At 39.9% G+C, this 17,991-nt stretch overlaps 1 protein-coding gene across 1 annotated transcript in view; it reads right to left on the bottom strand.

Moving 5' to 3' along the window:
- The window catches only part of EPB41L4A (erythrocyte membrane protein band 4.1 like 4A), a 265,318-nt gene that overhangs the window by 100,544 nt on the left and 146,783 nt on the right, over positions 1 to 17,991 (bottom strand). Inside the window, 3 exon segments of the mRNA XM_070462355.1 lie at positions 2,234 to 2,354; positions 3,527 to 3,624; positions 17,457 to 17,535. Of these exon segments, the coding sequence (XP_070318456.1) occupies positions 2,234 to 2,354; positions 3,527 to 3,624; positions 17,457 to 17,535 (298 nt within the window).

The raw sequence follows: 17,991 nt of genomic DNA, 5'->3' as shown, positions 1-17,991 counted from the left end.
CAACAGCTCCACATAATTAAAAAGCCTCAGTTTCAGAAATCCCAAAGAGATTATTGAGCATATAAGCACTCAAATTAAAAAGCACACCCCTTTGCAAAGAGTAAAATGTCTCCATGCTCCAGAAGCTCTCCATCGGGAAGCAAGCAGAGGAAAGCAGTGGTGGGAGTAAGAGTGTGGACTCCTCAACAAGCAGCCAGGCCCAGCAGCGTTTCCTGAGCACAGGTGCAGTTCTTCAGAAGCTGCAAAAGTATCTGTCACTTTCTTAACACAAAATGCTTGTCACTTTTCTTAAAATCTTCCCCAACTCTTCATCGGTGATAATATACAGAAAACAGCATTCATTCCTAATGAGGATAAGCATCTGCCAAGAATCCCCACGGATTAAGTGGAACTCTCTGTGTGTGTGTGACAGAAAGAGAGAGAGAGAGAGTGAGAAAAGAGATTTTTAATGATTAACAAAAGGAGTTTTTAAATATTGAAAAGTACTTCAAGGCAATCCCATGTTTCAGCCATGGTACTCTGGAAAACCCAGCAAAGTAATACTTTTGAAATCTATGAAGAATGTTTACCACAAATTAGACACAAAAAAGCTACCAAATACTGATTGAGCTTTAGCCTCTTAAGAGTAACCACCAGGCTGTCAATGCCATCACATAAAACAGACAAGGTGCTTTGCCAAAGCTCCTTGATAATTTCAAAACATAATTTAATTGTACTTGAGAACTCCTAGAACAATTAGTATTCTCAGAATGTGCCAAATACACTGCCCTTCATAATTTTGTAACAGGCATTCTTTCAGCACTCATTTCAGTGAGACCTTATGATGCAGGACCCTAGAACAAAACTAGGATACAAGGTGGAGAGCCTGGTTTCTCTGACTGCAACGTCTGCTGCTACTCATTGAAACAAATCCTTTAGGCAAACATTTTTTTGCTGGCCAGATTAAGTCTACATTTTTTTCTCTTAAGTATGGTAGTTCTGAAACCAAGCAAATTCAAGAGGGAAAGTTACATAAGAGGCAATAAAGGCAAAGTTAATCAGTATAGGAAATTTCACAAAATAACTATAATTAAATTATAACTTCAATGCTGCAGGTCATTAATTGAAAATCCTACTAGTGGAGTGTGTATATTTCTCAGAACTGCATGCGGTGTTAAAAGCCACACTGGTGTCATGATCTCCAGATTCATTGCTAAAGACTGAATAGGGTTTGCTTGTAACTGTGAAGAATTTACATACTTAAGACAGCAAATCCAGAATACATGAAGGCTTTTGTGGTTATAAAATGTATTCATAGTTTAAAAATATTAATTTCACAAGGTACTGATGACTGAAAAAAAATATAAAATTGTAAAATATAGCGTGTATAGAATGCTTTCATTTATGTATGTCATACATACATCATTACATTTATATATTTCATTTAAAACATACATACATTTATGTATTTCATTTCATACATACATACATTTATGTATTTCATTTCATACATACATAAATCTATATAAAATAAACTTTCTATATAAAATAAATTTTCATACAAAATAAATTTTCTCTATGGGAAATTATGAAAGGCCACTGACTAAAAATATACTGACTTTAAGTATTAGGATTTACTCTTTTACATTTATTTTTTTCCTTTTTAAATTGTCAGGGTTTCCTATGAGCATTTTAGTGTTATAAGCAGTAAAAAAAAACCACCAAAAATCTTTAAAAAGAAAAAATGTTCAAACATAGAATAAGAAACTTTTCTTAAGCCTGTCAATAGTATAAGATGATCGTTGAGGCAATGTAAAGTGGGATTCTTTTTTTTCCAGCTTTATTGAGATATGATTGACACATAACATTATGTAAGTTCAAGGTGTAGAACATTGATCTGATACATTTAAATACATATTGTGTAATGATCACCACCACAGCATGGCTCTTTTTTGTTGTGCTAAGGTTTAAGATCTAATCTCTTAGCCATTTTCAATTGTATGGATACACTGTGAGGACATAATGCTAACTGACATAAGACAGATAAAGACAAATACTGTGTATGTGGAATTAAGGAGACCTCATGAAAACAGAGACTAGAATGCCAGTTACCAGAGGCTGGGGGAGGGGAGGGGTGTGTGTATGTGAAATAAAGACATAACGGTCAGAGAATAGAAACTTTCAGTTTTAAAATGAAGTTCTGAGGCTCTAATATACAACATGCTGATTATTGTTAATAAAATGTGCTTCTTACATTAGAGTTTTATGAATCCTTTCTATAGCCTCTTCAAGTTCTTCCTTCTGATCAGGAACAAATCGGTACTCTGACACATAGCCTGCAGTATGTTTATATGGATCATAATCTCCGAGTTCAGCTAAAAAAAGAGAAAATGTAATTTTTTTCCATTTTAGGAAAATGGAATACCTAAAAATACAAGAATAAAAGTATTTCTATCATGCTTAAACATTTTCTTCAAATGCTTTATTAATAAATTTATATAAGGTAACTAATTTTAGTTTAAAACAACTCTGATGAGTATATATAGAGAGTATCAACAAAATCATATCTAAAAAACATAACATTTTTGCTTTCTGTGAGACTACAACTATCATTTTCATTTAACTTAGCCTTACCAGTTTATATGAAGTACAATGTTGTAAACAGAATTTAAAGCACATATAATGGAAAGGCCTGAGGTGAAAAACAACCAGATCCTCTCTCTGACAAGGACATCAAGAGATAAAGCATGTGGTTCAAAACATATTTGCCCCAAATAATGGTCATGGAAATAGAATATGATGTTGCACATAACCCCACTACAGTTTACACAAAGAACAAAATGAAACCAGAGAATTCACTATGTTGTGCTTATAAAAATTCTTCCTACATTAATCCAGCTTCCAAGCCCAACCCAGTTCCCCAGTTCATTTACACAGCATTTTTCTGGGACTATTTTTTCTAGACTATTTCTGGTCTGCAAGACCTACACGGGCAAGGAACATACTGTCTCATCACCCCATACCTAGCTTGATTCCTTGAAGGGGCTCAGTAATTATAAATAGAAGACAGACTCAGCTTCAGCCTCCAAAATGACAATGCAACCTGGAGCTGCCCCCTCAATATGGCGGCCATATTGATGCCAAGGGCTAATGGACAATGGGTGTTGACTGTAGGCAACACACTAAACTGGTGATGGCACCTGCCCCTGTGGAATCTTCACAGCAGCTGCTCGAAATCAGTGGGATCTCTGAGACACAGCAGCTATGAGGGATTGATCAACTTAGGCAGAATGTAGAATAGAACAGATTTTCAGACTCTCCATTGACTCAAGAATCAACGCCACTCCTATGACTAAAACTCCATGGGACCTACTATCAGGGATATGCAATCTACCTCTTCTGAAGGCATGCTGATTAAAGCTGGAATTCTGACTAAATTCGATTTCTTTGCAGCAAAGTGTCATTTAGTTTATAAACCTGCTTAAAAAGAAAAATCCAAACATCGTTCTCAAGACCCCGGAGGCAAGCCCGCCAAAACGAAGCCTACCCTGGACGGCGTACGCTCCCAGCTGGGCAGCGGTGCTGACGGGGCAGGGCAGGCGGCCTTGAAGGACGTCTTGCTTCACCTGCAGGAAGAACTGGTACCTGCCGGGAGACAGGAAAGAGAGGGTGACGCTCTCCTCCACTGTGTGGTCTGAAGGCTCACACCCTGAGACCCGTCACCTTTAATGGAACGTAGCCGGTTTCTGCTCTTCTGTGAGGGGGCTGCTGAGGGAACAGGGGCTATTTAAACACACTGCAGAGGCAACCAGGGTGGTGACTAAGCGGCGAAGGGTCTCACGTTCAGCCAGCTGGATTGCACCCCAGCTCCAGGACTCACTGGCTGCTTGTCTTGAGTGGCTATTCCATGGAACAGCCAGGCTGTCTCCCTCAATGGTAAAAGGGAGACCAAGAAGTGTCCATACCTCATCAGGTGGATATGGACGCCACATGCAAGCTATTCTTAGCATTCTCCTCACTGCCACTTATCATTCTTACCACTAGGACATGTTCTCCTTAGAATGAACAGATTACAAGGACCCACTCAATATGCTATGTGCTCCCTAATGAGTCTAAACTCATGGATACAGGACAGAAACATCATTATAATTCCATTAGTCCTCGCATTTATTAAGATGCTGCCCATTACCTGAGGCTTTGCTCATTCCATCTGCTGAAAGAAAACCATTTATAGTAACAGTGCCACATATAATAACTGAAGACTTTAAAATGAGGTTACTACCATTATTATCTCCATTTTGCAGATGAACAAATTAACAGACACAAAGAGATGAAAAAAAATTTGTCCAAGATCTCACAGTTAGTTATGTAGCAGAACTAGAACTGGAACCCAGTAGCAACTACGACCCCAGAACTCTCCAAATCAGGATGTTATGCAACTGTAAGCTAAGGTTTTCCCCTTCTCCTTCCATTCAGGCTTTCTGCCAGTGGGTGATGGAGGCGAAAGGTTTATGAACCAATACAATGAACAGTCAATGCCATCCTCGGTCACCAGCACTCTCTCTCTCTCTCACTTAAGGCTGTTTTTTGTGATCTCTACCTCTTTGCAAGGTGATTCCTGCTGTCATTAGGAAAGACGGAGAAAGCACAGGAAATTAACTATAAAAGTCAGTTGTGGTAAGTATTTCTTTACCAAATGCTCACAACAAAGTTTTCAGTAAGAGAATTTTAAATGTTACTCTGATAATTTCTAGAAGTTCAGTTCAGTTGCTCGGATATGTCCGACTCTTTGCACCCCCATGGACTGCAGCACACCAGGCCTCCCTGTTCATCACCAACTCCCGGAGTTTACTCAAACTCATGTCCATTGAGTCAGTGATGCCATCCAACCATCTCATCCTCTGTCATCCCCTTCTCCTCCTGCCTTCAATCTTTCCCAGCATCAGGGTCTTTTCAAATGAGTCAGCTCTTCGCATCAGGTGGCCAAAGTATTGGAGTTTCAGCTTCAGCATCAGTCCTTCCAATGAATATTCAGGAATGATTTCCTTTAAGATGGACTGGTTGGATCTCCTTGCAGTCCAAGGGACTCTCAAGAGTCTTCTCCAACACCACAGTTCAAAAGCATCAATTCTTCAGCACTCAGCTTTCTTTATAGTCCAACTCTCACATCCATACACGACTACTAGAAAAACCATAGCTTTCTTTGTCTAGACGGATCCTTGTTGGCAAAGTAATGTCTCTGCTTTTTAATATGCTGTCTAGGTTGGTCATAACTTTTCTTCCAAGGAGCAAGAGTCTTTTAATTTCATGGCTGCAGTCACCATCTGCAGTGATTTTGGAGCCCAAGAAAATAAAGTCTGCCACTGTTTCCACTGTTTCTCCATCTATTTGCCATGAAGTGATGGGACTGGATGCCATGATCTTAGTTTTCTGAATGTTGAGCTTTAAGCCAACTTTTTCACTCTCCTCTTTCACTTTCATCAAGAGGCTCTTTAATTCTTCATTTTCTGCCATAAGGATGGTGTCATCTGCATATCTGAGGTTATTGATATTTCATTCAGTCCAGCATTTCTCATGATGTATTCTGCATATAACTTAAATAAGCAGGGTGACAGTATACAGCTATGAATCTATTTGTCACTTACACTGTATAATTGTAAGGGATTTGATTTAGGTCATACCTGAATGGTGTAGTGGTTTTCCCTACTTTCTTCAATTTAAGTCTGAATTTGGTAATAAAGAGTTCATGATCTGAGCCACAGTCAGCTCCCAGCTTGTGTAAGGGTGGTGTCATCTGCACATCTGAGGTTATTGATATTTCTCCCGGCAATCTTGATTCCAGCTTGTGCTTCCTCCAGCCCAGTGTTTCTCATGATGTACTCTGCATAAAAGTTAAATAAGCAGGGTGACAATATACAGCCTTGACGTACTCCTTTTCCTATTTGGAACCAGTCTGTTGTTCCATGTCCAGTTCTAACTATTGCTTCTTGACCTGCATACAGATTTCTCAGGAGGCAGGTCAGGTGGTCTGGTATTCTCCATCTCTTTAAGAATTTTCCACAGTTTGTTGTGATCCACACAGCCAAAGGTTTTGGCATAGTCAATAAAGCAGAAGTAGATGTTTTTTTGGAACTCCCTTGCTTTTTTCATGATCCAACGGACATTGGCAATTTGATCTCTGGTTCCTCTGCCTTTTCTAAATCCAGCTTGAACATCTGGAAGTTCATGGTTCATGTATTGTTGAAGCCTGGCTTGGAGAATTTTGAACATTACTTTACTAGCATGTGAGATGAGTGCAATTGTGAGGTAGTTTGAGCATTCTTTGGCATTGCCTTTCTTTGGAATTGGGATGAAAACTGACTTTTTCCAGTCATGTGGCCACTGCTGAGTTTTCCAAATATGCTGGCATATTGAGTGCAGCACTTTCACAGCATCATCTTTTAGGATTTGAAATAGCTCAACTGGAATTCCATCACCTCCATAGCTTTGTTTGTAGTGATGCTTCCTAAGGTCCACTTGACTTCACATTCCAGGATGTCTGGCTCTAGGTGAATGATCACACCATCATGATTATCTGGGTCATGAAGATCTTTTTTGTATAGTTCTACTGTGTTCTTGCCACCTCTTCTATCTTCTGCTTCTGTTAGGTCCATACCATTTCTGTCCTTTATTGAGCCCATCTTTGCATGAAACGTTCCCTTGGTATCTCTGATTTTCTTGAAGAGATCTCTAGTCTTTCCCAGTCTGTTGTTTTCCTCTATTTCTTTGCATTGCTCACTGAGGAAGGCTTTCTTATCTCTCCTTGCTATTCTTTGAAACTCTGCATTCAAATGGGCATATCTCTCCTTTTCTCCTTTGCCTTTCATTTCTCTTTTCACAGCTCTCTGTAAGGCCTCCGCAGAAAACGATTTTGTCTTTTTGCACTTTTTTTTTTTGCTTGGGGATGGTCTTGATCCCTGTCTCCTGTACAATATCACGAACCTCCGTCCATAGTTCTTCAGACACTCTATTTATCAGATCTAGTCCCTTGAATCTATTTCTCACTTCCACTGCATAATTGTAAAGGATTTGTTCAAATTTGTACCCAAAGCCTTAAGTGAAGACCTGCTTAACACCCTGCAGTTTCCCCACTGCTCAGTTAATGTCACCACAGTCCTCAAGACACGCAAGTAACGGAAACCCAGAGCAATGTGTAACGCATGGCACCCACATTCAACCACAAAATCTGTTGTTTGGAGTCCATACACTTTTCACCATCTCCTAGTCTGGGTAACTAACCAGGAGATTTCTAAACTTTCACAATCCTATCACAAATCATACTTATCTCTCTTACAAACAACCTTTCCAAGAAGTAAATGGGATAATGTTACTCCCTTGATTAAAAAAACAAACAAACAAACCTTAAGAGACTTCCCTATGCCTTTAGCTCTAAGACTTGCTTACTTCTTGAGCCACATCTCTTGCCATTACCAATGGCTACCCCCAGTCCCTAACTTGCAATCACTTTTCCAGCCCTATTTAAATACTTTCCATTCCTTGAATGCTCATCTTAGACATCAAATCCACTTTGTTATAATCATCTGGGTTCCTCTTGAAGAGAAGAAAAGCAGAGTAAAGTAACATTAGCAGAACTGAAATGCAAAAGTATAGAGACATTTAACCAGAATTACTACAGGTTACTGGAAACTTGTGTTAGCTTCACTCCCTTCTTCAACTGCTAACTTGGAATCTCTTTTCCCGAGGTGTATTTTTTTTTAGTAAATGGGTCATAGATGCATATTTGTCTTGCTGTACTAAGACTTTTACATTTGACTGAACAGTAAAAATCTTTTGCCAAATAAATTGAGGGGCCTATATAGACTTTGCTTCAGAGAGAAATGGAAAGAGAACCAAAGAGATGAGAAAACAAAGAGCTGAAACAGAGAGAAAAACAATCAGGCACAAAGGGGAAGATACCACATCCCACCGATGACTATATTTCCAGTATCTCCGGCTCAGCACACAACAAGTACTCAGTAAATACCTGGTGACTTGAAGGATGTAAGAATGAACAGAAAGACAGATGGATGAAAATGGGGACAAATTAACATCCTTTGTTGTCTCTGAGAAATTCACGAAAAAAAAGAAAAAAAAAGGATATCTATTCAAACTTCCCTAGATAGCTTGCCTTTTGAAGACACTGGAGATCTTTAAGCCATATCATTTTTTAAAAATTCACTAAAATCAAAGAAGTAAACTATTTTTAACTAATAATCTCATTAATCTCTATCATAGGAAGCATCGTATTAGTTTCATATAAGACAAACCTATGATACAGCAAAATCATATTTTTATATCTAAACACTTTCTTATCTCAAGGCTTACTTTTAATTATACATAACTAATTTTGTCCATTTATGAGACTCAGTGTACAATATAATATTTCATTTTATTTAAAGTATCTGCCTGCAAGACTCTGTGGGAGAAGGCAAGGGTGGGATGTTCTGAGAGAACAGCTTTGAAACAAGTATACTATCAAGGGTGAAACAGATCACCAGCCCAGGTTGGATGCATGAGACAAGTGCTCGGGGCTGGTGCACTGGGAAGACCCAGAGGGATGGGATGGGGAGGGAGGTGGGAGGGAGGATCGGGATGGGGAACCCATGTAAATCCATGGCTGATTCATGTCTATGTATGGCAAAAACCACTACAATACTGTAAAGTAATTAGCCTCCAACTAATAAAAATAAATGGAAAAAATAAATAAATAAAGTATCTGCCTGCAATGCGGGAAACCTGGGTTCGATCCCTGGGGTTGGGAAGATCCCCTGGAGAAGGAAAAGGCTACCCACTTCAGTATTCTGGCCTGGGGAATTCTGTTGACTGTATAGTCCATGGGGTCACAAAGAATCAGACACTGACTTTCTCTTTCACTTCACTTTCTTTACTTAAATTACAGATTTAGAGTTGCTAGGTCTTCCTTCCTGCATCATTCTGATTAAGGTTATGATTGGATGCTTGAGTCCTTGTTTATCTCTGGTTTTAACCAGATAAATCCCAATTTGCCTAGGACAGTTTTAGCTTAAGCCTGTTATACATTCTCCATTATTAAGAACTTTTCTCATCATGCTCCAAGTGTTAGGGTTTGAACAGCAAATTATATGATGACCCGAGTTATATTATACGCTTACTGGAAAAAAATGCTGATCCAGAACATATTCTGGTACAAAGCAGAGTCTGCATAAAGCATTTACTTGTTATCTTTTAACATAAATCACTGTACTAGTGCATATGGAGAAGAAATGGCAACCCACTCCAGCACTCTTGCCTGGAAAATTCCATGGGCTGAGGAGACTGGTGGGCTACAGTCCATGGGGTCTCAGAGAGTCAGACCCGACTGAGTGACTTCACTTCACTTCACCTGTGTATATGCACTGTCACCCCAGCGAGATTAAGAGCCCCAGGAGTGGGGCGTCCTCCATCTTTCACCCCAACCTCCCTCATCACAAGACTACAACCAGTACAACACGAGAAGGACCTGAAATGTTGACATCACCGTTTTCTGTTTATGTGATGTTCACAGAGAAGAGCTGACTTGACACCCCAGATGTGCAAGCTGCTCAGAACCATAGATGATTCAGCAAGTGTCAGGGATGAGAAGAACAGACAAAGGAGACTTGCTTAAAGAAGAGGCAGAGAAACCGTTCTTTCAGGAGTCCAAACAGGAGGTTCTGAGATTTCTGGGGCCAAAGACAACCAAGAATGCTTGAAGAATACCAGTGCAGCTTGAAGCATACTTTCCCATGACTTCAGACCCTGCTGAGTAAACTGAAAGATGTGGGGACAAGCAGAAGCTTGATTTCTGGTGCCAGCTGAACGTGACACTGAGAAACCTGAAAGAAGAGGTCTGCCTGCCTTCACAGGAGGACTGTTCTCTGAATCCAGCAGAGAAGCCTAACCATTCTGGATAAAATAATGCTGGACAGAGGGGAATGTTTAAATAACAACATAATAGTAAACGTGAGGGGGAGGGGGAAACAGCATGCACGGCTTAAGAAAAAAAACAACAGGAGACTTGCCCACTGACTATCAAGGGAATATGGCAAAGACTGGGAATAACATTTTTGCAGCTTAAAACTGATGATAAAAATACAAGAGCAAAGAGCTGTAATATCACCTTATATTTGGATAGTCTTTGAAAGGTCACAGATTTCTTCTGCACCCATACTGGAATGTGATCCATGCCTCAAATCTAATGTGTTGAGAAACATTATCTTCACTTAGAAGGAGACAGGGACCCTGGAAGTGAATGTTAAACTGAAGGTCACTCAGCCCATAAAGAAGCTAAAACACACTAACCTTCACAAAGAGAAGAATATTGATTACCAGATATAATAATAATAATACGCTGACAAGTTTAATGTTAATCTCTAACAAAGCACAATAAAATGTTAAAAAACAAACACTTATTTTTAGAAGCTGTTTTCATCATGAACAAGTATTCATCATGAACAAGTTATTTGGAACTAACATGATTCTCTTTTTTAGGAAGAGTTAAAATTTCAATGGCAACAAGATCAGTGTCTCAGTCGTGTCCTGATTCTTTGTGACCCTATGGACTGTAACCCACCAGGCTAGTCTGTCAATGGGATTCTCCAGGTAAGAATACCAGAGGGGGCTGAGATTTCCTTCTCCAGGGGATCTTCCCCAACCAGGGATCGAGCCCACATCTCCTGAGTCTCCTGCATTGAAGGTGGATTCTTCACCACTGAGCCACAGGGGGAAGCCACAAGGTTTGCCAGCAACGCAACAGGCAGACTCATTTACTCACTCATTCTCTGTCTTTTCTCTCCAGAGGACTGAAACCACAGCTCTCTCTTGGTCACTACTAAATTTCATTGGTCCTCAGTGCACTGGACAACAATGCTACACATATTACTCAATGGAGGGTGAATCAGTGAGTGAATCCTGTGTTTATGTACAAATTCAAGAAATGCAACCTAGAGGATAGTAGTAGTAGGGTGTTCTGATTAATGGATTGACTTAACCTGGAAGACCTATCTTCAGGGCTCCAAGATGGTCTTTTCCTCCCTAATTTGTGTGTGTGTGTGTGGCGGGGGTACACTGGGTCTTCATTGCTGTGTGTGGGCTTTCTCTAGTTCCAGCAGGTAGGGACTACTCTTGGTTCCAGTGTGAGGGTTTCTATTGCAATGGCTTCTCTTGCTGCTCAGCACAGGCTCGAGGCAGGTGAGCTCAGTGGTGGTGGCTCGAGGGCCCTGGCGGCATGCGGGCTCCGCAGCAGCGGCGCATGGACATAGCTGCCCTGCAGCTAATGGAATCTTCCCAGACCAGGATGGAACCTTTGCTCCCTGCACTGGCAGGCAGATTCTTATTCACTGTACCACCAGGGAAGTCCTCCTCCCTAGTTTTTTAATCAGTAATTTACAAACATAAGATAATTCATTTTATCTACCCTTACCATCTACTAAACACTTACATTTTTACACAGGTGGCGCAGTGGTAAAAGAATCTACCTACTAATGGAGGAGACTCAAGAGACACAGGTTCGATCACTAGGTCAGGAAGATCCCCTGAATCAGTTCGGCTCAGTTCAGTCGCTCAGCTGTGTCCGACTCTTTGCGATACGATGGACACACCAGGCCTCCCTATCCATCACCAACTCCCAGAGATTACTCAAACTCATGTCTATTGAGTCAGTGATGCCATTCAACCATCTCATCCTCTGTCATCCCCTTCTCCTCCTGCCTTCAATCTTTCCCAGCATCAGGGTCTTTTCTAAGGAGTTCTTCACATCAGGTGGCCAAAGTATTGGAGTTTCAGCTTCAGCATCAGTCCTTCCAATGAATATTCAGGACTGATTTCCTTTAGGATGGACTGGTTGGATCTCCTTGCAGTCCAAGGGACTCTCAAGAGTCTTCTCCAACACCACAGTTCAAAAGCATCAATTCTTCGATGCTCAGCTTTCTTTATGGTCCAACTCCTCACATCCATACATGACTACTGGTAAAACCATAGCTTTGACTAGATGGATCTTTGTTGGCAAAGTAATGTCTCTGCTTTTTAATATGCTGACTAGGTTGGTCATAGCTCTTCTAAGGAGCAAGAATCTTCTAATTTCATAGCTGCAGTCACCATCTGCAGTGATTTGAGAACACAGGAAAATAAAGCCTCTCACTCTTTCCATTGTTTCCCCATCTATCTGCCATGAAGTGATGGGACTGGATGCCATGATCTTAGTTTTTTGAATGTTGAGTTTTAAGCCAGCCTTTCACTCTCCTCTTTCACTTTCATTCAGAGGCTCTTTAGTTCCTCTTCACTTTCTGCCATAAGGGTGGTGTCATCTGCATATCTGAGGTTATTGATATTTTGCCCCTGGAATGGGAAATGGCAATTCCCTCCAGTATTCTTGCCTGAAAAACTCCCATGGACAGAGGAGCCTGGCTCCTCTGTCCATAAGGTCACAAAGAGTCAGACACAATTGAGTGAATGAACACACACACCCCCAAGTTTGCTTGTAATATCTAATATGTTCTTCCTATTATCTTTTAGAAAAAATACAATAATGCCATTTTACAGATGAGAAAACTGAGACTTTAAAAGGTTATGTAATCTTCTGAAGATAACACAACCAGTGAATAGCAGAGTAAGGCTGCAAAACCCAACCTAACTCCAAAGCCTGCCTTCTTAACAAATATGTGCATTATGCTGATAAAATCTGCAGAAAACAGAGTTATGAAGGATATATAATACATGGAAGTTTGTTATAATATTTTGAATCAGAATTGAAAATAAGTTTAACAGATGCCCTGAGGACACAAAGTATTTAAAGAACAGAAAAAGACAAAAAGAGTTTAGATCTATTTTGCATAAACCTAGCAAGAATACCTAGTGCTGATGACAGAAGTTCCAGAGATCTTTTATTTCTTATTGAACTTCCTACTGCTTTGTGAAGCAGTAAGGCTTCCTCTCTTAAAAATGTTTAAGAAGGAGCTGGCTGACATTTCAGGAACTTTTTATAAAAATGGAGCGTAGGATATATGACCTCAGAATCCCCCAACTTCATTAAATACCAGAAAACATCTTAGAGCAAACAAGTAGGTACTCCAAGTTGAAGCGATTCTATTAACTATATTTTTCATAGTCTGGAACCTTATTTTTTAATGTATCTCATTCACCTAAAAAAAATTTCCCTCTAAATATAATATCCTTCTGGAATACTTTGTCTAACATAATCATTTTTGTACTTAATGCAGCACTACCTATAATTTTAAAATGAAACAAGCTGGATGGCCATCCACAAGGGCAGGAGTATAACAAATGGGTTAGATGGTGAAAGAGGTCTGTAACAATATGTATCAAATTGTGTGATTTTTCAAAAGAACTATATATAGAAAGAATAAGTAAAAGTATGTTTACAATAGCTATTTTTCATATACAAATTGCAAACTATATATACAAGATAGATAAACAACAAAGAACTACTGTATAGCAGAGGGAACTATGTTCAGTAGCTTGCAATAACCTCTAACAGAAAAGAGTCTGAAAAAGAATATACATACATATGAAGTGAAGTCGCTCAGTCATGTCCAACTCTTTGCGACCCCATGGACTGTAGCCTACCAGGCTCCTCAGTCCATGGAATTTTCCAGGCAAGAGTACTGGAGTGGGTTGCCATTTCCTTCTCCAGGGGACCTTCCCAACCCAAGGATCGAACCTGGGTCTCCCACATTGCAGACAGACACTTTACCGTCTGAAGCCCATATATATATACACTCACATATATATACACACACATATGTATGTATGTATGTATATAATGAACCACTTCACCATACACCTGAAACACTAAATCAACTATGCTTCCAGTTTTTTAAATTAAATTTAATTTTTTAAAAAAGAAACAGAAGAGAGAAAGTGAAGAAACAAAAATTAAAAACCTAACAGCCAATACAGAGTAGGTTGAAACAATTTTCCAAAGAAGTGAAGCAATATAAAAATTCAAGGTGAAAATGCAGACCCAAGTATGCTTTACCTTTAGTAGCTTATGTTGGGGGATTTTGTCTTTTGGTTTCCTTTTTCCTTTTGCCAAAATTATCTCGTGTAATTGACTCCCTTTTTAAGGTCTATTATGCCTAACCATTTAAGTTAGCATATTCATGCAAATCAGTGATTTTATCTTTAGGATATACTAAGAGGGAGTATACTAGAGAAGGAAATGGCAACCAGTTCCAGTATTCTTGCCTGGAGAATCCCATGGACAGAGGAGCCTGGTGGGCCACAGTCCACAGGGTCACAAAGAGTCAGACGTGACTTAGTAACTAAACAAGAGTGAGTATATAATAGTAGCACAGTAAATGCATACTTAACTTACCTAAATTTGACTGTATGTTTTTGCACAATAAAAACAAATTATCATAGATCATGGCCACTAACTGTAAGTTAACTATATCATCTGGTTCTTTATGTGATCTGGTCTAAAACTTGAAAGAAAAAAGGTTGCATTCAATGTATTGCGGGGGTTGTACATTACAAACAAATCCATGTATTCTGCTAATGAGCCATTAGAAGATTCTGGAAGGAAATTTCTATACATCATCAGTATTTGGTGAACAGATATGAAGTAATGCATTATTAGAAAACACTACTCTTTTTCTCCCTTAACACTAAATCAAGCACTCTTTTGGACTCTAACCCTCACTTAACACGTAACTAACTGAACTGGCAGAGAAAAGAGAGAACAAAAGAGTAGTGCTAGCATTTATTACCCACTGAACTGTGAGCCAACACAACCAACTTAAAAGAGCTTCACATACATTGTTCCATTTAATGCTTATAAAAACCTTATAAGACAGGTGGTGGAAGTGGTGGTTTAGATGCTAAGTCAGGGTGGAGTCTTGCGACCCCTTGGACCTTAGCCCACCAGGCTCCTCTATTCATGGGATTTCCCAGGCAAGAATACTGGAGTGGGTAGGCATTTCCTTTTCCAGGGGATCTTCCCCACCCAGGGATTGAACCCGAGTCTCCTGCATTGGCAGGCGGATTCTTTACCTCTGAGCCACTAAGAAAGCATGAGACAGGTACAGTTCCAATATTATAAGTGAGGAAACGAAGGCACAGAGAAGTTACTGACAACATCAAAATGAAGAACTTCCCTTGTATTTTCATAAAATGTTGTGCCCTGTAAGTCCCTAATCACTTACAGATACAAACGTGCTTCTATATCACTTGGACTCAGGTTCCCCATAAACCTCAACTGAGAAATCACTCTTGGCTGCAAAGACTATTCATGAAACTCTAGTGTAAACAGGACCCTCACCTGAATCTCTCCCCAGCACAGTGTTCCTTCTCCCATAGAGGTTTGATCAGAGAAAGCCTAGAGCCTCCTGCCTTTCCAAGCACTCATTAACAAAGTAGCGATGGATGACTGGGAAGCAGGTGTCTACACAGCTGTGCAAAGAGGCGGAGTCACAGCACTTCAGAGTAGAACAGCAGAGGGCCCACACTGACCTCTCTTCTGAGAGTGAGACAGATCAAGACAGAGAAAAGGATGGAGCACAAACAAAACCACAGACTGTCTTCCTGACCAAAGGCATGACTTCCAGTTCTTTGAACAACACATTGGGTTCTACTCAAGCCATGGATGGGTTCATTAGGAAAACTGACCATTTAAAGGTAAGTCAGGGAAAATATTTCTGTTTTTGCTACCACATGGAGGCAGGTCAGGCTTCCCGGTGGCTCCGTGGGTAAAGAATTTGCCTGCAATGCAGGAGATGCAAGTTCGAGTCCTGTGTCGGGAAGGTCCCCTGGAGGAGGGCACAGCAACCCACTTCAATATTCTTGCCTGGAAAATCGCATGGACAGAAAAATCTGGTGGGCTACAGTCCACGAGACCACAAAGAGTCACTGAAACGAAATGACCGAGCACACACGAGTGCACGTAGGCAGGTCATTAGTGGAATAAGTGCAAACAGAACGCTATTGTCTGCTCCTCATAAGCCACTTTCCAATGCTGGCATAGACTGTTTTAACAATATCATCAATACCAATCAGAAACTTTGCCTTAACTGAAATGAGATAGTCAGTGACAAAAGTAAAGTAATGCATTATAAAATACTGGGTTTTCTCTCTCCCTTAATACTAAAAGCAATTATCTTTTCATTTTCTATAGAGATGAATGAAATCTCTGAACAGCTAATATTTAAGCTACAACAATTAAAGAGAAGTAAGTAGCTCTTCAAGTTTATATTTACATATGCAAGCTCAGCATCAAAATATCGTCCCTACATAAATGAATTTAAAACAAACCAGAAACAGACTCCCAGACACAGAAAACAGACTGTGGTTGCCAAGGGCGAAGAAGGGCAGAGAGGGTTGGACTGGGGGGTTGGGATTAGCAGACACAAACTATTATGTATATTATTGTGTGGATGAACAGTAAGGCCCTACTCATTGTTTAGCACACAGGGACAGCACAGGGAACTATATTCAATATCCTGTAGTAAACTATGTGGAAAAAAATGTGAAAAAGAATATAAACGCATATGTATCACTGAATCATGGCTTCCCAGGTGATGCTAGTGATATATAGCTGGTAAATAACCAGCTTGCCAATGCAGGAGATGTAGGAGATGTGGATTCAATCCCTGGGTTGGGAAGATCCCCTGGAGGAAAAAATAGCACCCCCCTCCAGTATTCTTGCCTGGGAAATCCCATGGACAGAGAAGCCTAATGGGCTACAACCCATGAGGCCAAAAAGAGTCGGACACGACTAAGTGAACAACAACAACAACTAAATCAACTTTTCTGTACAGCGGAAAATAACACATTGTTATTCAACTATCCTTCAATAAATTTTAAAATATATTTATATCCTCCATTTACACATTCACTGGGTGTTCATTGGAAGGATAGATGCTGAAGCTGAAACTCCAGTACTTTGGCCACCTCATGCGAAGAGTTGACTCATTGGAAAAGACCCTGATGCTGGGAGGGATTGGGGGCAGGAAGAGAAGGGGACGACAGATGGATGAGATGGCTGGATGGCATCACCGACTCGATGGACATGAGTTTGAGTAAACTCTGGGAGTTGGTGATGGACAGGGAGGCCTGGTGTGCTGCGATTCATGGGGTCACAAAGAGTCGGACACGACTGAGCGACTGAACTGAACTGAACTGATGGCTACTTTTACATAACTACAAAGGCTGACTGTATCTTTCACAGTAACGATACAGAAAAACCCCATCACAGCAGATGCAGACTCTATTATCAAGTCACCCAGGTCCATGTCATTGTTCAAGCACATCTGCCATCAGACGCTGAACTGCCTCATGCAACAGGAGTTTAAATTCAACCCTCACAGGAGATGCTTACAAAACACATGCAGACACCATCCCAACATCTGACTCCAATTTGTTTGAAATAAAGCCTTTTGTATATGCCATACTTGTACTGGTCAAAAGCAAAGTCAGTACTATACCTGGTTATTTCTTCCTTAAGTTTACACGGATCTTCAGCATAGAATTTAATACCAAAATACAAAGTATATGGAGGTCCAGCTAAAATAAGAAATAAAAATTAAATCACATTATACATTTGCCAAAGTGGTACTGTAGTATAACACAACTATTAAAAATTACACTCATCAAAAATATTTGCAAATCATATACTGGATAAGGGGTTAATACAAAATATATGAGGAAGTCACACAACTTAACAGCAAAAGACAAATACCCCAATTAAAATATGGAAACTAAATAAATATTTTTCCAAAGAAGATGTTCAAATGGCCAAAGATATTCAATATAAGAAAAGATATTCCATGTCGCTAATCATCAGGAAAATGCAAATCAAAACCACATCAGGACATTACCTCACACCTATAAGAATGGACACCTAAAAAAAAAAAAAAAAAAGAATGGACACCTATGAGAATGGCTATTGTCAAAAAGAGAAAAGTGCTGGTGATGATGTAAAGAAAGAGGAACTCTGTACACTGTTGGCGGGGACATAAA

The sequence above is a fragment of the Odocoileus virginianus genome, unplaced genomic scaffold (genome assembly GCF_023699985.2).
Source record: "Odocoileus virginianus isolate 20LAN1187 ecotype Illinois unplaced genomic scaffold, Ovbor_1.2 Unplaced_Scaffold_3, whole genome shotgun sequence".
In the NCBI taxonomy this organism is placed as follows: Eukaryota; Metazoa; Chordata; class Mammalia; order Artiodactyla; family Cervidae; genus Odocoileus; species Odocoileus virginianus.
Note: the sequence above shows the minus strand (reverse complement) of the source record. Positions and strands in the feature narration are given on the sequence as shown.